The sequence below is a fragment of the Peromyscus californicus genome, unplaced genomic scaffold (genome assembly GCF_007827085.1).
Source record: "Peromyscus californicus insignis strain IS unplaced genomic scaffold, ASM782708v3 Scaffold_7__1_contigs__length_154581171, whole genome shotgun sequence".
Classification (NCBI taxonomy): domain Eukaryota; kingdom Metazoa; phylum Chordata; class Mammalia; order Rodentia; family Cricetidae; genus Peromyscus; species Peromyscus californicus.
This window is the reverse complement of record NW_026294595.1, coordinates 107,106,157-107,132,617: the sequence shown is the minus strand read 5'-3', so window position 1 is coordinate 107,132,617 and position 26,461 is coordinate 107,106,157. Positions and strand designations below refer to the sequence as shown.

Genomic DNA, 26,461 nt, shown 5'->3' with positions numbered 1-26,461 from the left:
GTCGCCATGTGGTTATTTGGAAGCTGACAGGTGGGAGAGAAATTCTGCCTACATGTGTATCTTCATTATCTTCCTTGTTCACAAGTTGTAGGAAATCATGATTATTTCACCTACATTATCAAGTCTGTTGCCACAGCTTTTGACCTTTGGTTCTTTAACTTTCAATTAACCTGTCAATCTGGAGTAGAGTTTCTCAGAGTCTGGCTCTCAACAACAGCATCTACATCACCTGGGAATGGACTACAAATTCAAATCAGCTGCCACCCCAGACCCATTGAGTCAACTACGCACTGTAAACCAGCCCACAGAAAATTCTGATAGGCTCAAGGGGGAAAGCTTGGAAATGGAGGCAGAGGTCCTTAGCCTACCTGTGTATGAGAAACAACCCCCGACCACAAAGGAAAAAAAAGGCAATGTCCCAGTGTCCCAACTTACCATATCATTCCTTCAAACAAGTTATGGATAACAAGGTGTGACTGGGTTACGACAATAAGCAAGGTCACATGGGTCCAGCCAAACTGCAAGAGAAGGAAAGGAACTCTACCTACCAAGTTTATTGCCAAAACAGCTTCAAACAACAGTAATGGGAAACTACTGAGAAATAGGGAAGACGTACTTTACTGCCTGGTTAACAGGCAGTGAAAAGTACAGAACAAGCTTCTCAAAGTAATGCAGTCCTTCCTAGTGACAGTCCCATCAAAGCAGGGACTAAGTCAGACATGGGAGAGGTGTGCCTGAAATCTCAGCACTCCAGAGGCAGTCTCAGCTACATAGTAATACCCAATCAAACAACAGAAACTAGCAGGGTCTGCAGCCTACTAGTGAGCGAGTCCTTTCATGCCCTCCAGTCTGGGACATTTCGTTTTCTCTCCAGGCTGAGGCACAGAATGACAGCACCAAAGAGAGAGAGTTGGAGGATCTGCAGCAGTGTCTCTACGGCTGCAGCATGGCCCTCCTGGAGCCCACCTCAGGCCCCGAGGAAAGACCTCCCAGGGTGTAAGTTGAGTGTCTGATCTGTTGGATGAAGGACTGCAGCAGGACCCTTGTTCTTCCTGCCCTAGGTTCTAGATGAATACAGAACAAACCCCGCCAAGTTTTGATTTGTCCCAGAAAACATGAAAGGCCTGATGAGTTTGTGCAGATCATCTGCCAACAAGCTCAGCTGGTTAGTTTCTACAGACTTCAAGTAAACCAAGAAATCAATTTCCATCTCTCACACATCCCCATAACATACATATTCCCCCCATCAAGCACATGCGCGCGCGCGCACACACACACACACACACACACACACACGCGCACACGCACACACGCACACACTCCCCTTACCATGTAGAACTGCAGTCGATAATGCTTCTTAACTAGACTCAGTACAAACATGCAGAACCCTAGTTGGAGACAGGAGAGAGATAAAATGACTCATACTGCATTTCTTTCTCTTTCTTTAGCTGAGTTAAGTAGTCCACTGACTAACTTATTTGTAACAATTAATCAGTGCAATGACTTCAAAGCCCATGGGGAAAATTAGTTTACAGTCAATGTAAGACAGAGCTGTCAGCTCACTTCCTAGCATGGTCAGTTAACATCAGAAAACTTTAACCAACTCATGCAAATGAAACATGATGGAACGTGATGCCCCGAGGAGACTGGGAAACACATGATACATACCTGTGAGATACAGGGTAAAGGAAATGAACCGGTGGTATTTACTGAGAATCCGCAAAGGCTCCTCTCTTTGGACCAGAGTGAAGAAGTAGTCTGTCACTGTCTCACCATAGAAGAAGTAGTTTACACACAGGAGGAAGTACCTGGAAACGAGAAGACAGTGCCAGGGGAGCGCGTGCAGCTCTCCTCCATGAAGCCATCAGGCAGCTCCAAAGAGAGAACAGCCTGCCATCTTGAGAGCTCATCTAGACATGTATGGCACATTTTATTCACTCCCCTTTATTACAAACCTGGAAGCCAGTTTTCCCCCTTTTGTAGTGTTCCCACACCTAATCTTGGCCCCCGCAGAGTGTGCCTCGCCCACCTTCCGAGGCTCACTCCCATTATTCCCACAGGAACTCTCCACTTCTGTCCAAAGTGGTTCACTTGCCACGGTCTGTCCTGCTTTACCTCTTCCTGCTTGGAACACCACTTCATTTACACATTGTTTCCATTTGTTGTTCCAACACCATTTAAAAAAAAAAAAAGCTGCATGACCTGACAGCCATCTACCACATTATATTTATTTCTATAGCAAGCAGAAGCTGATGACGTCATTAGGTAACCAGGCTCCATCTCAGGACATATCCCCCTGTGGAAGCCTGGCTGTGACCCAGATCCTATGCATTTGTCTACATCCTCTCTTCAACTGGAGGAACATGAAGGGGAAGCCACAACCAACACCTCCATTATGCTTCTGGATATGGGATCATGCTACGTCACCCCAAGCTCTCAACAGAAGAAACCAAAGAGCTTCTCTTTCCCATCTTTTAATTATGAAGTACAAAAACTCCCACAGTGGGTTTATTTTCCATTGTGTGGAAAAATTTCCTTTGCGAAGTGACCATGGCAAGGGTCAGGCCTCCTGAGTATGTTAACAAAATTCAAAACACAGCTGTCTAACCAGAGAACAGCCACAAAGAGAACAACTTCTGAGCCCAGAGGGCAACCACAAGGGCAGGTGGAGGCTGAGAGGCAGCTTGTACTGTTGAGTGACGGGATACACGTGGAAGAGTGTACCCAAGTCTGAGCAGGTCAGCTTCCTTGGCCATAACCAAGTTTCTTACGCACAAATCGTTACTATCCATCATTAAGTCACACAGCAATAAGCACAGTCAGCGAGTCTTCCCAGCTCTGCTAGAACACCCCCCCTGAGAACAGTGTAGAAGAAAAAACAGTCTCTGAAGGAACCCAGATCCTAACCATGCTGGCACCCGAGTGCTCAGAGGAAGCAGGGCTCCAACAGATGAAGCCTACAACAACCTGCTGTACTGAGGAGAGATCAAGTCCCGAGACAGCAGCACCGACACGAGAACCTGCCAGCTCCCGCTGACTCCAGTGAGGTGCTGGGTCACAGCATAAAACTACACAGATCTCGGGTGGGGATGCAAACTGCCATCCCTGGCTGGAGGAATCTAAGGAACCCTACTACTGAGGTAAATCCAGCCACAGACACATCTGTTTCTTCTAGGGAAGTCCCCAGCTACTGAAGACTCCACAAAGACAGCCATACAATCCAGCCTATGAAAGACACAGACTCAAAGGTTCTGTGCAAGTCTGTGGCAATGACTGTCTCCACCATCACTGTAAGTACCTGCCACAAATCACATCACCCACATCAGGCAAGGTGTCCTGTGGACCAAGAGAGCTTACCAGCTGAGGGTCCTGAACCAGGGCAGGTCGTAGGAGTGGTATACATTGTAGCCAATAGTGATTATCTCGTGGAAACACTTAATCTGAACACACATCACCTGAAAAACACAGAGGCATCGGAGAGCTCTTCTTAGGGTCTTCACAGGCCTTCAACACAGCTATGGCACTTAAGAAACGTTTCCATCTTACGTCGATTCTGCTATCCTCCTTTTCTCTCATACCACCCCAAGGTAATGTAGCCCTTTACGGCACAATTTCTCATAGTAAAATGCATAGTCCTGGGGTCCTGATTAACCTTTTATTCTAGAACCTTCTAGGACTCAGCCAATCCTCTTCCCACTTTGACCTGGAATAACACACGTGGGGACTTCAACTGCTTTGCTCGCATCCAGCTGTCATCTAGAACTGTCTGTAAGGGTTGTACGTGTTGACACAAACTAGTGACGTCTTCTCAACTGGGAAAATGCCTCTACTGGACTGGGTGATGACTGATGGGGAAGGCCCAGTCCACTGTGGGTGGTGCCATCACTGGGCAGGTGATCCTGGATGTCTAAGAAAGCACAGTGAGCAAGTCATGGGGAGCAAGCCAACAAGCAGTGTTCCTTTACGGCCTTTGCTTTAGTTCCTGCCTCCAATTTCCTGTCCTGACATCCCTTCATGATAGACTGATCAGGACATGTGAACCTAATAAAGCCTTTCCTCCCCAAGTTGTCTTTGGTCATGGTGTTTATCACTGCAGCAGAAAGCCTAACTAAAACCGGTGGGAAGATCAGACTCCTGTGGACTGCAACTTCTTAATGAACATTCAAGTCTGTGAGGAAAGCCCCAGGAAAACAAGAAAGGAAACCAGAGTCTCACACAAACCAACAGCCAGGGTCACCGTTCACGCCAGTGACCCTGAGCTGCACGTGAAAAATGGGAGGTTACAGGTGCTCTAAGACAGAAGGTTCTGAGGAACTCGGGGCTCCAAGGATTCCCAGAACCAACCCAGCCCAAGGCACTGTTGGCAGCAGACACTGCAGATGACCAATCCCACAGGGAAAGTGGTGCAGCACTCAAACAGCTTGTCAGTGGTACTTACAATCATCATCAAAACCATTGGTCCCAGGTAAATGATAATGAAGAAAAACGCAATCATGGCCAAAGTCAGGATGCCTCTCACCCACCAGTTCTTCCATCTAGGTGAGAGAGAAAGACCCGTCAGGCACCCAGAGAACCAAAGCACAAGCCTAAAGGAAGTGAGACTGGAGGGCTCTGAATGGAATCATCTCCAGAGCGCCCCCTTCACCTCAACAGAGGCACAGCTGGTGAGGGCAGGACCTCCGCACCAATGCCTGCTCACAGCCAAACTCAGCAGGCGCAGAAGCCACTCTAGAACACACCTTCAACAAAGTCTGAGGGTAGTGTGGAAGAGCCAGGGGATAACATATGCCCTTTGCTTCTCTGTCTACGTGGATGGCTTCCATGGCCTTTTCTAAGGCTAAAATCATTTTTTCCTACAGCAGGCTTCTACTTGGCATGGCCCTGAAATCACAATGATAACAGTTGTCTCAGACAAAGAGAGTACCAACTACCGAAATTATGCAACAGGCATATCTATAAGAATTTTATGCATTAACCCACCCAACCCTCAACACAACTGTCTAAATAGGTCTTATTTCAAAGGGCATTTTTAAATCAGCATAAAATATTTGTACATATTATGCTGAGAAATGGAAATAGATCCTGCAGCAAGCTAATGGTAAGCTAGGCTTTGACCCCTGGATCCACGATGCCCTTACCCACAGAAGGCACACAGAAATACTTTCAGAAAATGCTTTGGAGTCTTAGGGTTTGTGCTTCTCATACATGCACACAGCTGGGGCTAAGAGGGCTGGTTTCTTGAGAGTCAGGAGTTTTACCCCTGATGCACTTAAGCTGAGACACTTCTTAGTTCTTCCTGGAGGACTGAAAGAAATGTTCACAGCGGCTATATGTGGAGAGAAAAAAATCTTGAAGCAGAAACCCTAAAAACCTCAGTCTTACACAACAATGGGCACAGTGCACCACTAAGCCGGTTGGTTACCTTGAAGACAAGTTGGAAAGGGCCCTGTTAAGGACCTCTGGGGTGTCATCTATGGAGGTTGGTGGGGGAGCTGGCTCGGCTCGGCTCTCACTGTCTGATGCAGTCTCTCCATCTATTTTTGCTTCTGACTCCGATTCCTACAAGGCAAAAACAGAAGAGCAAAGGTCAAAACTGTGGGGTGAACTACTAAGAAGTGAGTAGCTATGGCGGGAGATCCACAGGAAAAGGACTCAGAGCACCTGGCACAGGGAGGTGACAGAGCAGATGGACACAGTAATCCTGACAGGGTTCTGACAGGAGTAGAGGCATCTGTGCCATGCACACCATTGGGGGGGGGGGGGGGGGTGCGGGGGAGGCATGAGAAGACAGACCTGGCTCACTTGGATCCAGAGAATGCAAAAAGAAGGCAGCTGTGACTACTTCCTGAGGGCCTGGCTGTGAGTCTGCCATTGTCTAAGTACCCCAGGCTCAGCCCTGTCAGGCCACTTCTGAAAACTCCTCTCCACCAGCACTTGAACCTGAGGGCGCAGCCCCTACCGTGCCAGGGCATGCTGTGGACTCTCAGAACCTCCAGAGTGGTCAGTGGCATTGTCCAGGCTCTCAGAAGCCGTCAGATTTGGGGCTACTTGCCCCCAGAGATTAGTAAATACCACCACGCCCAAATCCCGGAAGACTTCTGGACTTCACAAGAATGCATGTGTGAAAGCTGCCACAGGCAGAGCAGAAGCCACCTCTGGTCCATTCAAGTCAATGCTCTAGCCAGAACTGGGTACCTCACCTGCCCCACACATGACCTTGGCCATCAACAAACTCTCTGCAATGAACTTGCAGAGCTGCCTCAAAGGAAACACCTGCAGAACAGACCTGTCCCTGCCTGAGAGGGAGAAACAAACGTACACCAGCCACACACTCCACCCCAGTACCAAGCGACAGACTAGTCTGAGCCTACAAACCATCCTGTTTTCCAGATCTTTTCTTTCTTAGGGGAACTGGACCAGGTGCTGTGAGAAGAGGTAGAGGGGAATCAGATCACTTAGAAGTGAACAACGGCACCACTTAGCAATTTCTGGACTGCCCCAACCCGGACTTCACACAGTGTGAAGTTCAGACCTCCTCCCAGTGAGCTCTGGAGCAGAGGTGAGAGGAAAGGAGACAGTCGGCCCTGTCTACAAACAAGAAACGGGCTCTGGGAAGCGAAGGGTATAGCCCAGTGTCCCGTACTAACCTATGTCTTCTAACTTCAACATGCTCATCCCACTACATTTTCCTTCTGTCTGGAATTCATTTTATCTTCATTAAGAAATTCGCAACATAGCCGGGCGGTGGTGGCGCACGCCTTTAATCCCAGCACTCAGGAGGCAGAGCCAGGCGGATCTCTGTGAGTTCGAGGCCAGCCTGGGCTACCAAGTGAGTCCCAGGAAAGGCGCAAAGCTACATAGAGAAACCCTGTCTCGAAAAACCAAAAAACCAAAAAAAAAAAAAAGAAATTCGCAACAAAATAAACTAAAAATGACAGACATGTTATCACATCTTCAAAACCTTATGAAATATGACATAGAAACCATCACTTTTTGAAAGTTAAATAAATTTTAATCTCTCCCATGCATAATTTCACAACTATTGACCATTGTAATCTTCTTTTGTGAAATGTTTGTCAAGTTATCGGTAAGCTTTTTTCTTCTGAGCTTTCTGTCTTATTAGTTTGTAGAAAATGTATCCCTTATTTAAGAACTCTGTGTCATAGACATGTTCTCTCCCTCAGCCTCATGTTCTCTTAGCCCTGGGACCTTCTCTCTCAATGCTGCTCACAATGAGGGTTCTTTTATTTGTTTTTTTTTGTTGTTTTTTTTTTTTTGGTTTTTCGAGACAGGGTTTCTCTGTGTAGCTTTGCGCCTTTCCTGGTACTCGCTTTGGAGACCAGGCTGGCCTCGAACTCACAGAGATCCGCCTGCCTCTGCCTCCCGAGTGCTGGGATTAAAGGCGTGCGCCACCACCGCCCGGTGAGGGTTCTTTTATAAAACCGTTTCCCAGGCAGCTTCTGAAGATTGGACCATGACATCGTGTTCTCATTTCCTCGTGCCTGGCCCACAGCAAAAGGCCTACTAATGGATAGAGGGGAGGAGGGGGGATTAATCCCAGGTGTGACCGAGAGACCCAGCCGCTGCCCTAAGGAAGCTGGCTACAGCTGGGTCAGCTTACAACCGTGATAAACTCCGACACAGAGGGCCTTGGCTAGTATGGACTGCTGACCTAAGAGACAGCTGCTGGCTCTGGGAAAGGACCTACAGGCTCTGGGAAAGGACCTACAGGCTCTGGGAAAGGACCTACAGGCTCTGGGAAAGGACCTACAGACATGGCATACCCAGTGAGGAGAAGCCACAGCTTCTGTCACCACTGACCCAAGATGGCTCTGAATCCTTTGATTCCGTTCTCTGGGAACGTGTGTGCTGTTTTGCTTTGTTTTGCAGTGCTGGAGATTAAAGCTAGGCCCTGCACATGCCAGGCAGGCCCACGACCTAACGACCACGGATCCATAGCCTCCAGTCTAGTATAGGGACTCCCTGAAGAGAGAGAAGCCAGTTCCACCAGAGCTGTGTCCTACTCCACTGTCTCAGAGACACACTAACACTTTCATGACTGATCCTCTCAGTTAGAGGAAGTCCAGTCCTGGCACCAACAACAGTTTCCCACTCAGTAACATTTTCACTCAGCCAGTACTGGCAACCAACTACCTGGAAGACAAGATAATAATGCCACGTGGTGGTTATCCAGTTCTGACGCCAAGCCTCAGGACTTCACAATGTAAGCGCACACACACACACACACACACACACCACTCACTGACACACTCTAGGAGCATCCAGAAGTCCCAGGAACTGAGCCAAGCACCAGAGAAGGCTCAGCACAAGGTTATTTTTAGCTTATCTATCCTGTTGTCAAGGAGACTCGCAAAGGCTGCTGGGTGCCCTGGTGGAAAGGACAACAACAGAGGCTAGTGCTGGGGTAGCTAAGGGAAGGATGCTCAGAACCTCTCTGGCCAGGGACAGTGGCGCATACCTGCAATCCTGTGATCTCAGCCCTGAGTCTGAGGCCTGCCCGGGGCCTACAGGGAAGTTCAAGTCAATCAAGGACACATAGTAAAACCGTCTCAAAAATAAGTCTCCAGGGTCTTTTATGGACCTCAAGCCTGACACTACACCTTCCCAAACCTGATTCTACTTCCCTTTAAAAGAGGAGGAGAAAGAGGTGCCCCAAAACACAAGTCAGTAAAAGGAGATAAAGAACTCTCACAAAGCCCTTCGACTGCCGTCACTACCAAGACCTCAGGGTGACTGGGATGAAGGACTAAGAAATGAGGTAAGTCTGGAAGGATCAAGCCTGAAGGAAGGGAACTCCCTAGGTTTCACCTGCCTCCAATGAGCAACCTCAGGCTTCCTCTGGAATAAAGGCCTTGGAGCCCTACTTAGGAGTACCTCTAGACAAGAGGCCGACAACCCATTCACAGCACCACACTCCTACCCAACGGCAGGGAAAGGTGGAGCTGCCCACCTCTCCAGCTATTGACGCTTACGCCCATGCGTGGAGGTCAGGACCAAGCATGCCAAGGAACAGAAACCTGCAAGAACCTAGAGCCTGCTACTTTTCTGGCCTCTCCTCAACCTGCAGGCAAAGGCCTTCCACTCGGGAAAGCGACTGCTCATGTGGACACGAGGAAGCAGAGTGCCTGCTCACAGCAGCTTCCTGAGTGGACGGAAGGCAGGGACCTGGACCCAAATTCCAGCCCAGAATCAAAGCAGCACATTCTGAACTGACAAGTGAGAATGAGGGACTGGAGGGCCACTCTGCTCTGAGGGGCTGGAGGGAGGGCTGCTCTGGGGGACTGGAGGGAGGGCTGCTCTAGGGGGCTGGAGGGATGCTCTGCTCTGAGGGGCTGGAGGGAGGGCTGCTCTGAGGGACTGGAGGGAGGGCTGCTCTAGGGGGCTGGAGGGATGCTCTGCTCTGAGGGGCTGGAGGGAGGGCTGCTCTGGGGGACTGGAGGGAGGGCTGCTCTGAGAGACTGGAGGGAGGGCTGCTCTAGGGGGCTGGAGGGATGCTCTGCTCTGAGGGGCTGGAGGGAGGGCTGCTCTGGGGGGCTGGAGGGATGCTCTGCTCTGAGGGACTGGAGGGAGGGCTGCTCTGAGGGGCTGGAGGGAGGGCTGCTCTGGGGGACTGGAGGGAGGGCTGCTCTGAGGGACTGGAGGGAGGGCTGCTCTGGGGGGCTGGAGGGAGGGCTGCTCTGAGGGACTGGAGGGAGGGCTGCTCTGAGGGACTGGAGGGAGGGCTGCTCTGGGGGGCTGGAGGGAAGGCTGCTCTGGGGGGCTGGAGGGAGGGCTGCTCTGAGGGACTGGAGGGAGGGCTGCTCTGAGGGACTGGAGGGAGGGCTGCTCTGGGGGGCTGGAGGGAGGGCTGCTCTGAGGGACTGGAGGGAGGGCTGCTCTGGGGGACTGGAGGGAGGGCTGCTCTGGGGGACTGGAGGGAGGGCTGCTCTGAGGGACTGGAGGGAGGGCTGCTCTGGGGGGCTGGAGGGAGGGCTGCTCTGGGGGGCTGGAGGGAGGGCTGCTCTGGGGGGCTGGAGGGAGGGCTGCTCTGAGGGACTGGAGGGAGGGCTGCTCTGAGGGACTGGAGGGAGGGCTGCTCTGGGGGGCTGGAGGGAGGGCTGCTCTGAGGGACTGGAGGGAGGGCTGCTCTGGGGGACTGGAGGGAGGGCTGCTCTGAGGGACTGGAGGGAGGGCTGCTCTGGGGGGCTGGAGGGAGGGCTGCTCTGGGGGGCTGGAGGGAGGGCTGCTCTGGGGGACTGGAGGGAGGGCTTCTCTGAGGGGCTGGAGGGCTGCTCTGCAGTGACGAGGGCTTGCTGCACACACATGAAAATGTAAAGGTTTGGGGTTGCTTGGTTTTTTGTTTTGTTAAATCAGAAGTGGAGCCAGGAAGATGGCTCAGTGGGTAGAGACAGTTGCTGTCAAGCCTGATGACCTGAGTTCAGTCTCTGGGAACCACAGGGTAGGAGAGAACTGACTTCCATGGGAGTTGTCCTCTGACTGCCACACATGTCCTCATCCCACAGTAAGTAAATAAATACAAATTTACAAAACTAAAAATTCGGAAGTGCTGAGCTCCAGGTGATAGCAAGACAGACAGATGCCCAGGAAAGCCTTCTGCAGGAGGTGGCAGCTTCAGTCTGGGAAGCTAGGCTGGCTCATGTTCACTTAGCACGAGTCTCCTTCCCTGGTCTTACAACAGGGAAAAGACTCCCTTATCTCACGCATTTTGGAAAGTCTGCTGTGGCTATCCTGCCAGCCTCTCCTGCACCCACCTCTCAGTAACACACCCCAGACACACAGTTCAGAAGCAAGAGAACCTTAAACACCCAACCAAGCTGGGCATCACTCCCAAGGAGGACAGGGTCGAGGGAAAAACAGTAGACTGGGAAACTAACAAATTGTTTAAATGCAGCATTTGCCTTCAGGGCTTCCTTATTTCATATAGGCAGCCCAACAAAAAATGAAGATTCCTTAAGCCACACATGCAGGCTACCTGTTAAAGCAACAATGCATGTATGCGTTCACTCTCCACTGGGATGCACACAATACAAAAGTGAGGGCCGCCTCCTCTACAAATTTGTTTTTATTTTATAAGTGTTTCGTTGTCTGCACACATTATGTGCATCATATACATGCTTATGCCTTGAAGACCAGAAGAGGGTGTTGGATCCCCTGGAAATGGAGTTACACATGGTTGTGAGCTACCATGTGGGTGCTGGGAACTGAACCCAGTTCTTCTGCTCTTAACCACTGAGCCATTTTTCCAGACCCTGGATTTCTTATACATTTCTGAGAATGGGGGTGGTTTCATAGCTGTCTGATTCCCATGCAAGAGGCAGGGAATGTGGGAAGCAGGCTATTTGGCCAATGCTCTTCCACTTATCACTTCCTAGATAAGATCCTGACACCTGGAAGTCTGTTAACTAGGAAATCAGATATTGTCTCAGCAGAGGGCTTATAGGTATCTGTGAGAGGACTGCTAAAGGTACTGTGGTCTGCTCAGACCGACCATGCTGTTTTTCTCTGGTACTGGGGCCTGAGTTCTCCTCAAAGCCCATGCAATGCTGTTTTCTGACTGTCTGTGCATTAATAACTCTTCAAACAAACTCCATGCCCCAAACAATCCATCTCAGTGTCCCTCTTGAACCTACATTCAAGATTTTATATAGACTCTACCAAATGAACGTACAGCAAGCTCACATGACAGCACATAGCCTGCCTCTGTTGCTACTCAGTGCTCCTGGAACCACTCTTGCCTCTCTCCTGGATGGGCAAAGGTCAGTGCATGAGGAATAGGTTGCTCCCAGGGCCCCTCCTACTTCCCAGGACCCCCATTTCTCCTCAGGACCCCCATTTCTTTCCAGGGCCTCTCCTTCCCCAGGGCCCCCACTTCTTTCCAAGGTCCCTCCTCCTTCCCAAGGCCCCTCTTCCCTCCTAGAAAGTCCATTTCTTTCCAGGGCCCTCCTCCTTCCCAAGAGCCTTCCTTCCTTTCGACTCCCCAGAGCCCAGAGCAGAGGATAAGCAGAGCAGCCCCTCAGCCTCCACCCATCCTCCCACAGTCCCTGAGCCAGTCCCAGAGGAGTGGGGATGCTGATAAACAGGAAACAGCACCGCTCTGCAAGGATGGGGAAACCACCCCTGTGGAAGCCTTTTCCTGTGGGTTCCACACAGACCCTTCAGGAAAAGGTGGTAGCAATTAGAGTGAAGGCACATGTACAGTCCTGGACTCCAAGAGCCAAGCAAAGGACACTGGCATTTTTGGAGAAACTCAAAAAGTGCCCCTAACCAGCCTTCCAGACTTCACACACACACACCCCCCCCAGGACCACACTAGTCTCAGCACAGCACAGAAGTCTGGCTCCAACACAAAGAAATGGTGGAAGGAAGCAGAGACAGTGGGTAGGCAAGGAAGCTCCTGTGTCAAGGTCTGGCTTCTGCTGTGGAAGGACCTCACCCAGCCCACAACAGTTCTCAAATATTATTATGGACCAGTCTTAATAATCTTCTTCCCAGGGGCCCAGAAGAGAAGCTACAAACGGCGAAAATTATTTTCAGGAAAAGAATCTAAGTACATTGTAGCACGAATCTTAGAAGGTCTTACTTATTAATAAAAACAAACCTGGAACAAGGTATTGGGTTAAAGCTGGAAGATCAGAGAAGCAAAACAAGCCACAGCTTCCTCACCTCGCCAATTCCTCATCATGGAAGCCTCTGTGTCCTCATCTGAATGGGTCTCAGTTGAACTGCTGCTCAAAGCCTAAAAGCTTAACCAGGCCAAAAGCTTCTAGTTTCTGGTTTTCACGCCTTATATACCTTTCTGCTTTCTGCCATCACTTCCTGGGATTAAAGGCGCTAATAATCAAAAGCCAATATCACCAAGACTCCTTGAGCCTCAGCTTGACCTCTGGAAGGCCCTTGGCTTCTTCCAGGTATTAGCTTTTCATAATCAGCTTAACTCCTACTTTATATATTTTTGCGGCTTGCAGCAAACAGCCTACACTAACTCATGCCTGCTACTGCTTTCTAGGTGAAACCCTATTGTTGACTTACACCCTGTTTTCTTCCCAGTATTTCATGAAGGGCTGCCTAGGACTCACAAAAGCAGCAACCGTTTGAAGCTCCCCACGTGACAGAGTCTGACCTCTTAGAAGAAGTGTGGCTGGGGCCTGGGCTGGACAGAAGCCCCTGTGGACTGGGATCCAGGTAAGTAGGACTCACTTGGCCTGCTCTACACCCCATTTCTTTACCAGACACTGACTCTTTTGTATCCTGCTGAAAATTTCACATTTTTCCCCAGTTTGTCAAGAAGTGCTAAAAACTGGGGCAAGGAAACAAGCAGCGCCACCCATTAGGCTTCATTCTTTCATTCATTCCCAAGGAAACGTCAAGTGGTGGCATTTGGCACACTGGTCGCTATGCTCCCCGAGCCCTCCCCTCTCTGGGGACCAGCAGTCCAATCCGTAAGTTCCACTTACTGAAGTGACTCCACAGCTCACAAACTATCTTTTGCAAATCGCAAGCCTCCTCCTGGAGCAAAGACAGCCTAAACATAACCTTAGGGCTGAGAACCAACCCTGTCATCTTAAAGAAGCCTTCGGCCAGCTGCCGGGGTAATCAACTCCCCCCACTTATGGAGACAGGTCCCTGGGAGAGAAACTGCTAGACAGAGGATGCTCAAGAAATGTCAGGACCCCTATGTCCTTCTCAATGGGAAAGCCCAGTGGGTTTCCATCTGAGTTCTTACAGGGCAAAATGATGAATGCCTGCATGTGTGCTGTATGGGGGCAGGGGTGTTGATAGGAAGAACGAAAATACTTCTAGCCCTTTTCAGTACTAATCCCATTTGACAAGTTCACGTGTCTGAAGAAAATGTCAAAGATAAGTTCACTATGAGTTTGGGACTGTAGAAGCAAAGTGAACTTCCTCCCTGCCCCACACAGATCAACAGGAAAGCAGCATACAGATTTTACCTCTGGAGGGAGGGGCAATCACAGGCAAGTGAACACTCACGAACCACAAGCTTACTATGGGCACTCCTCATGAGATTCTGAGGGAAATGAGAGCCGGTGCTAACTGACAAAGTCTATGCTGCATGGCGTCAAGTCCTTCCTGTGATGTGGTTCAGTAGCTAGCTGCTGAGGAATCTTCAAAAAGAAGGTGACAGCTGCAACTCTGCTGGAGGATATGGCTGGCCCTTTCAAAACATTAGAGAAGTCTCCTGAGCATCACGACAGTTAGGGGGTCAGAGTGACTGCGGGAGAGAAGCACCAGAAGGTGTTGGTTCTGAGACTTAGTAAAAAGTACTCAGCATGCCAAAGTGCCACAGACTGGGGCATCATTTCAGAGCCCTAACAGAGCCACCCCACCATAGCATACCCCACCCTCCGAAAGTCTCAGTCAATACTGAGATCTACAGAAAGTGCACTCAGCTTCCTGAGCCGAAAGTCATTACAGGCTCTGCTTCCAGCAACAGCACTCAGAGAAAAGATCAAGGTGGGAAGTACAGTCAGCTTTGAAAACCCTAATTGGCCTGTAAAGCATTTCAGCAATGCAGGCAGAACTACGTAAAAGGGGTAAAGGCATTTGCTTGCAGAGGACATACCACTGATGGCCATGGACCCACCAGGGCTCCTGGAAAGTTACATGGGGGTCGTCACGTGCTTGCCTGGCCTTGATCCACCCACCCACTGCTTCCATCTTCCCTCCCCTCACCACTTCCTCCAGCCATCTAAGTAGGCTCAGTAATAAACAACTCTAAAAGTTCATCCAGTAATGCACTTTCTTCAGCTCCACAGAAATCCGTAGTGGGGAGCTATCCCTGGCTGCACCATTCCTCAAACCACAGCAAGCCAGCTTCATCTAAGCCCAGGCCACTAGGCAGCTCCCTCATCAACATAACCTCACCACTAAACCCCTCTGAACGCTCCATCCTCAGCTCAGCAGCTTCCGATACTGTTCAAGGAAAGAAGGGAAGGAAGGGAAGGAAGGGAAGGAAGGGAAGGAAGGGAAGGAAGGGAAGGAAGGGAAGGAAGGAAGGAAGGGAAGGAAGGAAGGAAGGAAGGAAGGAAGGAAGGAAGGAAGGAAGGAAGGAAGGAAGGAAAGGAAGGAAGGAAGGAAGGAAGGAAGGAAGGAAGGAAGGAAGGAAGGAAGGAAGGAAGGAAAGGAAGGAAGGAAGGAAGGAAGGAAGGAAGGAAGGAAGGAAGGAAGGAAGGGAAGGAAGGAAGGGAAGGAAGGAAGGAAGGAAGGAAGGAAGGAAGGAAGGAAGGAAGGAAGGGAAGGAAGGAAGGAAGGGAAGGAAGGAAGGAAGGAAGGAAGGGAAGGAAGGAAGGGAAGGAAGGAAGGAAGGAAGGAAGGAAGGAAGGAAGGGAAGGAAGGAAGGAAGGAAGGAAGGGAAGAAAGAAAGAAACAAAGAAAGGAAGGAAGGAAGGAAGGAAGGAAGGAAGGGAAGGAAGGAAGGAAGGAAGGGAAGGAAGGGAAGGAAGGAAGGAAGGAAGGAAGGAAGGAAGGGAAGAAAGAAAGAAACAAAGAAAGGAAGGAAGGAAGGAAGGAAGGAAGGAAGGAAGGAAGGAAGGGAAGGAAGGAAGGAAGGGAGGGAAGGAAGGAAGGAAGGAAGGAAGGGAAGGAAGGAAGGAAGGAAGGAAGGGAAGGAAGGAAGGAAGGGAAGGGAAGGAAGGAAGAAGAAAGAAAGAAAGAAAGAAAGAAAGAAAGAAAGAAAGAAAGAAAGAAAGAAAGGGAAAGGAAACTCCTTCAGCTTTAAGCAGCACAGCTTCCTGGTCTCCATCTGCCTCTCTGGCCAGGCTGTCTTAGCCAGCCTTCTCTTTAGCAGCCCCTTTCTCAGCCTATCCCTTAATGTGGGGGTTCCTCGGGAGCTTGTTCTACTACTGGACATGCTCTGAGTAATCTCACTCAAATTCAGGCCTCCAGCTGTTCTCCTCCTTTAGGGGGTGGGGGGTGCTGGGGACCAAATCCAGGGCTTTGCACATGCTAGGCAAGCTTTCTATACGGCTAAGCTATGTTCCAGCCATCAAGTCTCTCTTCTTGACTGCAGGCATCCATGTCCAAATACCCCTCAGAGGTCTCCACAAGCACCTAAAATTCTCCACGTGTCCAAAACCAAATCTACCAGTTCCTCTCCCAACCTCCTCCTCCTGTGTAACCTTTCTTTCACCTTGAATGTCCTAGCGGCTCCTCCCTCAGTCCTCACACCCATCTCTACATTTGTAAATGCTACCTCCCCAACTGCTTCCAGCTACACTTCATCCTACTACTCTCCGACTCCTTAATTCAAGTTGGTACCATCATCCCTCCTCTAAAAATGTCAACAGCCCAACCAGCCACCTTCCTCCAGCCTTGACCCCACTCTTCCCACTCTTGACACCGCAGCAAAGAAAGAACATCTAATCTCATCCCTCCCTGAGGTGGTTTGATGAGATGTCCCCATAGTCTCGGGCATTTGACTACTGGGTCCCCAGTTGGTGATGTTTGGATACGATTAGGAAGTGCCCTTTTGGAGGAAGTAAGTCACTAGGGGCGGGCTTTGAGCGTTTAGAAGACTCTCATTCCCAGTTCACTCTTCCTGCTTCCTCTTTGAAGTTCAAGATGCAAGCTCTCAGCTGCTGCTCCAGCAGCCACAACTTCACTCCATCCTCGTGGACTCTAGTCCTCTGGACCTGTGAGCCCAAATAAATCCGTTCTACTAGATGGTGTTTTATCACAGGACTAAAAAGTAACTAACATACTCCTTCATTCTACACTTCTTGCAGAGTAGTCCAGGGTCCAAATACTACGTCTAAAGCCTTTCAAACTCCCTTAGGAGCAGTTCTTGGCTAAACTTTCAGGTTTGTCTCTTGTAGCCATTCTAAATGAGAACTCGTGTTTAAAAACTAGTGAGTTCCCAAACCACCTAATGATGCCCCTCAAGGCTTTAGAAAAACAAGAAGCTGAATCTGAAAAGATGGCTCTTCCAGCGAATTTGGTTCCTAGCAACCTTGTTGGGTGGGTCACAATCATCTGTAACTCTGGCCCTTGAGGATCCTATGGCTCTAGCTTCTGGGAGCACCTGCATTCACATTACATACCCACACACAGACACACAGACATACAGACACACAGACACACACACACACAATTAAAAATAAATCTTTTGCTAAAACACAGAAGAAAGATGCTTAAAATTCTTTGTTTCCCACAATTAAATCATTATGTCTCTTTAAGATTTTATTTTTAACTATGAGTAGATGAGGGGAGGCAGTATGTACCATGTGGGTACAATGCCTGCAGAGGCCATAGAGGGCACTAGATTCCTCTGTAGCTGGAATTACTATGCAGTTATAACCCACCCAACATTGGTGCTGGCAACTGAATGAGCAGTATCACCTCTTAACCACTGAGCCATATCTCCATGCCCAAACCATTATGTTTCTGTAAGAGCAGAAAACTCTGTACAGCGAGAAGGAAAAAATAAAAAAAAAAATTAAAAAAATTAAAAAAAAATCAGTGTATAACATAATAGTCCTACATCTACACTGAAAACATTTCAAGCAGAATGTCACATCATAACACATGATGCAACAGTATGTACACTGCAAAGTGCATTTGTCTTGTGTTCAGAACCAAGGCTTCGGTGAAGTCATTCAATGTAGCATGGGTAAGCACTGCCAAAAACACCACAGATTCATTCTGCATTTAGTTTTGAAGCAATTTTTGGCCCTGGTATGTTCAGAAACCTTTATTTACTGTTGGCAATTTTTATATAGTTTTTATTAATTCTTTTATAAGTTCATGCACATTTACACTATATCTTGGTAATATTCGCTCCCATCATCCTTCTCCTAACTCTCCCAGGACCTTCCTACCATGTGCCCCTCCAGGCTTCACGCCCTCTGCTTGCTAGTTTATTAGTTAAGAATTTTATAAAATGCATTTTGATCATATTCTCCCCCTCCTCCACTTCTCATCCCTTCCCTATTCACCCAACTTTGTGTCCTCCTTTTAATACCTGTTTTTAAACCCATCAAGTACAGTTTATACTGCCTATATACTCTTGGGTATATAGTCTCCACTGGAAGTTGATCTAACCACCAGGGGCCACACCCTTAAAGGAAACGGATTCTCCCTGCAGCTATCAACTACCAATAGCTTCTTAGCTTGGGGCAGAACCTCAGACCCACCTCCCCTTGCTGCTGGAATTTTGTCTGGCAGAGCTTGCACAGCTTTTGTGCATGCTGTTTCAACTGTTGTGGATTCCTATGTTCCTATGCAACTCCCTTCTGTGTCCGGAATGTTTCCTTGTAGTCATCTACTACCTCTATGGCTCTTACAATCTTTCCATTTCCTCTTCTACCATGATCCCTGAGCCTTGAATGGAGCCGGTGAGAAACAGATCATCCTGTTTGGGGCTGAACATTCTGTATTCTCTTATAACTGCAATTTGATAAGTTATTGGTCTCTGTACTAATCACCATCAATAGAAAAAAGGGGGGAAAAAAGCTTCTCTGGTGAGGAGTGCACTAACCTCTGAGAATAATGTAAGTCATCAGGAGTTCATTTTACCTACTGAGTACAACTAATATTGCCCATATGAGCATAAGCAACTGGCCCATGAAGAAAATACATACACACAGCAGCCAAACACACAGTTGCCAGTACCTTCTCGTCTGGTGGTGGAGCCTCATGAGCTTCTCTATCCAGCCTGGAATTATTGACTGGCTTGATCTTGTACAGGTCTTGTCCAAGTAACCATAGGACACTAAGTTCATGAGCTACGCTAAGCCATGTCATGTCCAGAAGACAGCATTTCACAGTGCTCCTCCCATCCTTCGGCTCTTACACTTTCCATCTCCTCTTCAGCAATGTTCCCTGATGTCCAATTTTAGGCTGAGCACACACAGTCACTTATTCTCAGCACTCTGACCAGTTATGAGTCTCTGCACTGACTGATGCCTACTGCAAAAAGAACATTGTCTAATCAAGACTGAGAACAGCACTAACCTATGGGTTTGGTGGTTTGAATTAGATGCTCCTCATAAGTCTTAGACATTTGAATACTTGGTCCCCAGCTGGTAGAACTGTTTGGGAAGAATTAGGAGATGTGACCTTGTTGGAGGAAGTACATCACTGGGGGCAGTTTTGAGGTTTCAAAAGCTTCACCATTCCCAGTATACATATGTAGCCACCTCGCCTCCTGCTTTCAGACCAAGATGTGAGCCCTTAGTCTATGCTCTGCCACCAGGGATTCTAATCCTCTGAAATCACAAGCCCAAATTAAAAGTTTTCTTTTACAAGTTGCTTTGGTCATGGTATTTTATCACAGCAATAAAGAAGTAGCTAAGACAATGGATATAAACATAACTATCTAGGAGACAGTTTGACAACATGCCCATTTAATAAGACAACAGTAACAGGTCATCTTCACCAGGTATGAATTCTCTCCTATGGAGAAGGCCTCCAATCCAATCACAAAGCTTTGGTTACATCTATACTGGTCATGCCACTACTGCACCCAGGCACACATCTTGCCTGGCAGGTTAGTACTGTAGCATTTCTTCCCCAGGGGCCTACACAGCACCTTTCAGCATTATAAAAGCTACCCAGCAGCTAAGAAGTTCTAGGTCAGGTCCAGCTTCATTTCTCTATGTCCTGCAACCAAGTGTGTTGAGTCTTACATCTAGTTATGGTGGGCAAACAAAAGCAATGGCCATAGCCTATGCTGTTTTGGTGCCTCCCTGACCAGTAACTCACAGAAAGTATCCCATAAGTAGCCTATGCATAGCACTGAGATACTCATTTAATTTTTTTAAAAGAAAGAAAGAAAAGAAAAGCAGAATCTCACTCTGTAACCCTGACTGGCCTCAAACTCAGATCTGCCCCCCTGTTTCCCAAGTCCTGGCATTAAAGGCATATGCAATCACACTCAGTAAAATTCTCATTTAATAACCATGTCTTCTGGGGAAAGCACTGTCCACTCATGCAGGGTACCAAAGGTTCAAACTCCTTTAAAATTAATTAATTAATTAATTAATTAATTAATTAATTAATTTTTGATTAGCTTATAAATTGGATCCCTATAAGGCTTTTTCATGCATCTTTAATTTTGGTCAACCTACTCCCCATCCCTTCCTCTTCACCAGCATGACTTAAGCCTGTAACCCCAGTACTTCAGGCCCCTACTTTCCTACCACATGTTCTGCTATCCCCTCTCCTGTCATAGGCCCTTTCTAGCTTCTTGGAACTACAGACATTCCAAATTAAACATACAAATCTAAATATTCAAAACTCAGATCCAAATAGAAGAGAGATCAAGTGATATTTGTCTTTCTGGATCTGGGTTACCTCACAGCATAATATTTCCCAGATCCATCCATTTTCTTGCAAATTTCATAATTCTACTTCTCTTTACAGCTGCATAAAATCCCCCTAACATTTCATTATGTGTTCATCAGTTAATGGATGTCTGAGTTGATTCCATTTGTTAGCTATTGTGAATAGGGCAGCAATGCACATGCATATGCAAGGATTTCTGCTGTAGGATATGAAGTCATTTGGTATACACCCAAATGCTACAGTCCAAATGAACCATAAAGTCTTAACATAAATTCTTCCTTAAATAAATATATGGAGGATGATAAGTTATTCTTTGGCCCTTATTCTACATTAAGTGGTGCGAATTTCTATATGGTTTTCAAAGCAGCCAATTTATCATGCTTATCACACAGGCCCACTGCAGCAACACACATATTAAAATGTCTCAATCATCTGTACAGAGGATACGGTGTAAATGAAAGTCTTGTCTTATACCATCCTCCCTACTAGATTTACATTTTGTTCATGAGGAGAACCCCAACACAACTGCAGAAAACAGTTAAAAACCACTGCACAACACCTGGCACAGTGGTCCACCCTGTAAAGCCAGCTGTTCTGGAGCCTGAGGCCAGACAGAAGGAAGAGATGGCAAAGAGGAAATCAGTACACAACACTACACCTCTGGCACTAATCAGTACTGCTCAGGGATAAATCTTATGAGAGAGGAGGACCATCCAGGTACTAAATCCTGGTCAGCCCCAAACGCCCAGAAACTGCCTGGGTTCTCATTCAATTATGAAAACAAGAATTAGGAAACTGATGGTTCCGCTCATATACTCCACCTACGTTTCACAAGTTTAATTGTTAACTGAAAAGATACAACAGTTTATAACCTGGAAATCCTTCATCTGATGATCTAGAGCCTGCAGCTCAAATATAAAAGTATGCAGATTCCATTATAACATGGAAATGGCTGAAGAGGTCTGGAGAGATAGTTCAGCCTCCCTTTTAAAATTATTAAAAGACTCCAGGAATGTGCTCTTATTCTGTATAACTTCATTAACTCAGTAAGCATTCATCTGTCTCCTTCAACTCAACAGAACATAAACTCCATGTTGGGAGGGACTTGGTTTATTCACTATCTCCCATGTCTGCCTCCCAGATAATTCTACCATGGGTGAAGAAGAACCTGAAAATTCAAGGCTCTTGGAACTAAGTCTCAGCTACGCATTAACAAAGTTAGGGAACATTTCCAGCCTGATAGAGTCCCTAGATGCATCCTCGAGCAGGAATTTCTGGATATAGACTGTGGGACATGACCTCAGCAGCTCTCGGTGTACCAACTCCCAGAGAAGCTAGTTCGAAACAGTAGTCTCTCAATCAGAAGGCAAGGTGGACAGGACTGCTGCACTGAGGCCCCTGAGACATGGGCTAGACAGAAATCTCTCCAACAAGCTACACCAGGGAAGCAAGGGAGGCACTAAGCTTTTCCTGCATGACAGCCCACACCATCTAGCCCTGCAGTTTCCATCTATCCTGAGACCAGAGGACAAATGTCAAGAAATCTTCCAAAACACCACCAAAGCAACAAGCAAATGGAAGTGACTCATGCTCAGAGTGCTAATATCGGCAGTTCACTAAAACTGTCTTCCTAATGAACATCCATTCTGAAAGCACATTAAGAGGGATAGACTGAGCATAAAACAAAAACAGCTACAAGTGACCTTCTAAACAAGACATTCCATCTCAGGAAGAGGACAACATGAGAACGAGACAAACAGCACAAGCCATGTGATCCTGGGAGAAACCAACTCATCTTGGACTTCATCTTTTTCGTCTACAAAAAAGAAAATTCCGACTTCAAGAATAATTAGGTGAAATACGGCTAATTTTTTCCAAGTAGCAAGTTGAGACCCACTAGGTCTTGAAATTAGTTTAGTGGGTCACAACTTACCCCTCCACCCCCCGCCACACACACACACAAGTGCCAGAAGGCAGGCTGCTCCCATGAGAGAGGTCATTGAACAGAAGATGTCATACAGGAGCCTCCCCACGGCAGCCAGCCTCCTTAGGGACAGGGAATGCTCTGTTTGTTCTGATGCTGTTGATGGTATGTGCTTAATTTAAGAAAACTCACTGTGAAATTACCATGTGTGTATGTCTGTTACAGTCAACAAAGATTTACAGAAAGAGTAGATACCATAAAATCAAAGAGCAGCAAACTTAGACATGTTCGCAGACAGTAAGATTACTGTTTTGCAGCCGGGAGGTGGTGGTGCACGCCTTTAATCCCAACACTTGGGAAGCAAAGGCAGGCAGATCTCTGAGTTCGAGGCCAGCCTCATCTACAGAGGCCAGCCTGATCTTGCAGAACAGCCAGGGATGTACCGTTTTGTGAAGCTTTTATTCCCAAATAACATGTACACAGAAGCTGCCATACACAGATGCAAATCCTAGTGTTGGGGGCCAACAAGGGTGTCAGGCAGACAGAAGACACCCTTTATTACAATGAAAATCTTGGGTTTGAGGGTATAGTTCAGCAGAAGAGCACTGGGGGAGCATGTGCCAGGCCATGGGTGTGATCACCAGCACCACACCCCAGCTCTGCAACCCACCCCAGCCCTGCACCCCACCCCAGCCCTGCACCCCACCCCAGCCCTGCATGATACAATGCGCTCTGAAGGACAAGCCTGTATTCACTGTGAGGCCCACCTGTACTAAGTGACAGAAGCCTTCTTCCCTGCATAACCCTCAGGAGAAGAAAAACAACCAACAAGGCAAAGGTTCTGTCTGAAGACTGTCTCAATCACGTTCAAGGACTTTCTAAAGAGATGAAACTGAAGGGCAGCAAGACAAACAGGAAGACCTGTGTTGGAGACATAGACCAGAGCCCACTGGCCTCAATGTCCTTGAAGTTACCACACGACAGGGGACCCAGCAGCACTGTAGGACTAAGAGGAAGAGTGGCAGCAAACGGTCCCACCATTCCCTCTCCTAGAGTGAACAAAATACCTAAGTCAATGTCACCATTGATGCACATCTTAAAAGGGCATTTCACTTTAAATCTGTTTTGGTTTTATATTTAATAAACTCAGTTAATGTGGGACATTTTGGTAAATTTTAATTGGAAATAATATTTAAATTTTATCTACTCACCTACCAAGGAACAATAATTGATGTTCAAAATTACATTTTTATTAACTTAGGTTTTTAATTACTATTCTGTGGCACGTCCAAACACTGACTATGTGAACTACTTGACCTTATTCATTTCTTAAATTCTAAGCCCTTTGGAATAAAATCCTTGAGTGTGTTAAGGAAGCATGAACACAGGCACTGCAGCACTAAAACAAAACACTGACAAGCCCATTTGCTTAGTGCTTCCCAACACTTCGGTCACTAACTGCCCCCGAGATCAGAGGCCTACTTCTCACTGCCAAGCAGCTGTTACTTCCCAGCTGACCACCACCAACTCCACCTCAACCTCCTGCCAAGCTACACGTGCTAGGACCTCGGTCCAGCCATCTGAGAGGAGTTCATGACTGAGTCTGCAGGAGAGCCAAACCTGGGAGTCGAACACACACAAACATACATACACACATACACACACACACACACACACACACACACACACACACACCAGTTGCAGAAATCTAAGACCATCTGCTGAGAGGATGGCCAGAGATGCCAACTAATGGAGGTGTGGACATGATTTCCACAGACGAAAGGGGAAGAATAGGGATATGGAAATGGGCTGGAAGAGTCCAGAGAGCTTCTCAGAAGAGGCGGGGTTGATCGGGGTCTCAGGAGACAGGCTCTGTGGTACATCATTTCACACTGCTCCAGGATGCTCCTGCTTCCAGTAGGCAAGCCACAAGGAACTGTAAGCCCCGCCACCACCTCCGCTCCGGAAAACTGGGTGCAGAGGAAGGTGGGGTGCTCCTGAGACACTGAGAAGGCTTCCCTCCTTGGGAGGCTCTTTCACCAAACCCGAGAGAAAACTGACTTAGGAAGTGACGTGTTCTGCAAGACCAAAGGGGAGAAAGTGGACCAAGCCCACATACTCTGCAGCCCCTTCCCAGTTAATGTTTTCCTGGGACAACACACAGAGACAAACACACAAACTTCATGAAGCTATCCTTAGCATGGTCTCAGTCAAAGCTTATACAGAAAGTAAAAGTCTTGTAACTCAAAACCCAGTCAACACTGTAAATGAATGCATAGGAAAATCCTCACAAAAAATTTCACAGAACAGAGAAACCATCCATTCTGCAAAGTATACGAAATTTCAAATGTATAGTCCCCAAAGCTACTAACATTTTGAAGCTTGCATTAATAATATGTTCTTTGTGGCAATACAATGGAGAAATACTTTCCTTTAAAAAAAAAAAAGGGGGGGGCTGGAGAGATGGCTCAGTGGCTTAGGAGCATGTGCTGCTCTTCCAGAGGACCTGAGTTTAGTTCCATTTGTGGGTGTGGCTTACAACCCCTTGTAACTCCAACTCAGATCCCACATCCTCTTGTGGCCTCAGGTACCCTCACTCATCTGACATTCACTTACACACACACACACACACACACACACACACACACACACACACCACACCACACCACACAAATACCTATAAAAATAAGTAGATAATTTTAAAATACAGGTCCAACATTTAACCAAAATGTCTTATAATGCCTCCAATTAAGTCTTTTCTTATAATAAAGTGTCACTCTACCCTTTTTTCAGCCTAGAGCTTGACTATTCAGAGTCCACAGGTCAGTTAAAGATTGACAGCAACACAGATACTGATGGAACCCATACCATCATTGTGATTTCACCCAAATCCGAACACTAGGGAGCAGAGGGTGTGTCACCCTGCTCAAGATCCAGCCACACACCATCACTTCCACACCCAAAGACAGTGGCAGCTCTCATCCTCTGCTGCTTGATGAGTAACACACTTCATTATAGTGGCTGCTCTTATAGTGGGGGTGGGGGGAACAAAGACAGATATTTGCACACTCATGTTGAAAGCAACACTTTTCACAACACTCACTGTACTGCAGGACTCCTACATCTTTGAATGGATATTCTAGACTTTGTCTTTCAGAGGCTATAGGTATAGAATTTCCATTGGGCAATCAATCACCTATGACTGGAAAGGCTTGATCACAAAAGGGAGGAGTGTTATTGTTTTTAGACAACCCATGCTGGCCTCAAGTTCACTATGTAGGTGAGGGTGACCTTGAACTCTTGATCCTCTCATCTGCCTCCAGTGCTAGGCTTACAGTGTGGGCAGGAATATGCCTCCAAACCTGGCTGGTTCGGGTATGTGTAGCTTCCATACATACTGCCCAACAATTTTCTACATTACTTGCACCACCTTATACTCCCCAAACAATGCATTTGTTCTGCATATTTGTTAACTCTTAGTACTTTCATCCCCTTTTTAATTTTAGCCATTGAGAAGGATCGTTTTATCATGGGTTTAAATTTTCAATGTTCGGATGATACTGATATTGGATAGAAAAATCAGCAGATGATCAAACCGTAAGAAAAAGTATTCAGGGCTACAGAGATGGCTCAGCAGTTAAGAATGCTTGCTGCTCTTATAGAGGACCTGAGTTCATTTCCCAGCATCCATGGTGAATGTCTCATAACTTGCCTAGAACTCCAGCTCCAGAGAATCCAACAACCTCTTCTGGCCAATGCAGGCACAGACACGCGCGCACACACAAGCAAAACAAAAATCTTAAAAAAAACAACACTTAGCCTGGCAAACGCCTTTTATCCCAGCACTAGTGAGGCAGAGGCAAGCAGATTTCTAAGAGTTCCAGGCCAGCCTGGTCTACACAGTGAACTCTAGGACAGCTAATACTACATAGTAAGACTATTTCAAAAAGAAAAAAAAAATCTTAGAGAAAATTAAGTTCATTATATTATAATAAATACCCAATATTAACGAGCCAGAGGATGGATGTGCCTGTAGTTGAAGCTACTTGCAAGATGAGCAGAGGACTGTTAGAGCCCAAGATTTCAGAGCAAGCCTCAACTCAGCAAGACCACACCTCTTTTGTTTCAGGTTTTGTTTGTTTCTTTGAGATAGGGTCTCACTATGCAGTCCTGGCTGTCCTGGAATTCTCTATGTAGACCAGGCTGGCCTCGAAC

At 47.4% G+C, this 26,461-nt stretch overlaps 1 protein-coding gene across 1 annotated transcript in view; it reads right to left on the bottom strand.

The window, feature by feature from the left end:
* Cds2 (CDP-diacylglycerol synthase 2) overlaps positions 1–26,461 on the bottom strand; it is a 55,768-nt gene that overhangs the window by 15,639 nt on the left and 13,668 nt on the right. The window contains exons 2-7 of the mRNA XM_052722667.1: positions 5,423–5,559; positions 4,439–4,535; positions 3,358–3,455; positions 1,669–1,808; positions 1,330–1,388; positions 436–518 (exon numbers count right to left, since the gene is read on the bottom strand). Of these exons, the coding sequence (XP_052578627.1) occupies positions 436–518; positions 1,330–1,388; positions 1,669–1,808; positions 3,358–3,455; positions 4,439–4,535; positions 5,423–5,559 (614 nt within the window). The remainder of the gene's footprint in view (positions 1–435; positions 519–1,329; positions 1,389–1,668; positions 1,809–3,357; positions 3,456–4,438; positions 4,536–5,422; positions 5,560–26,461) is intronic.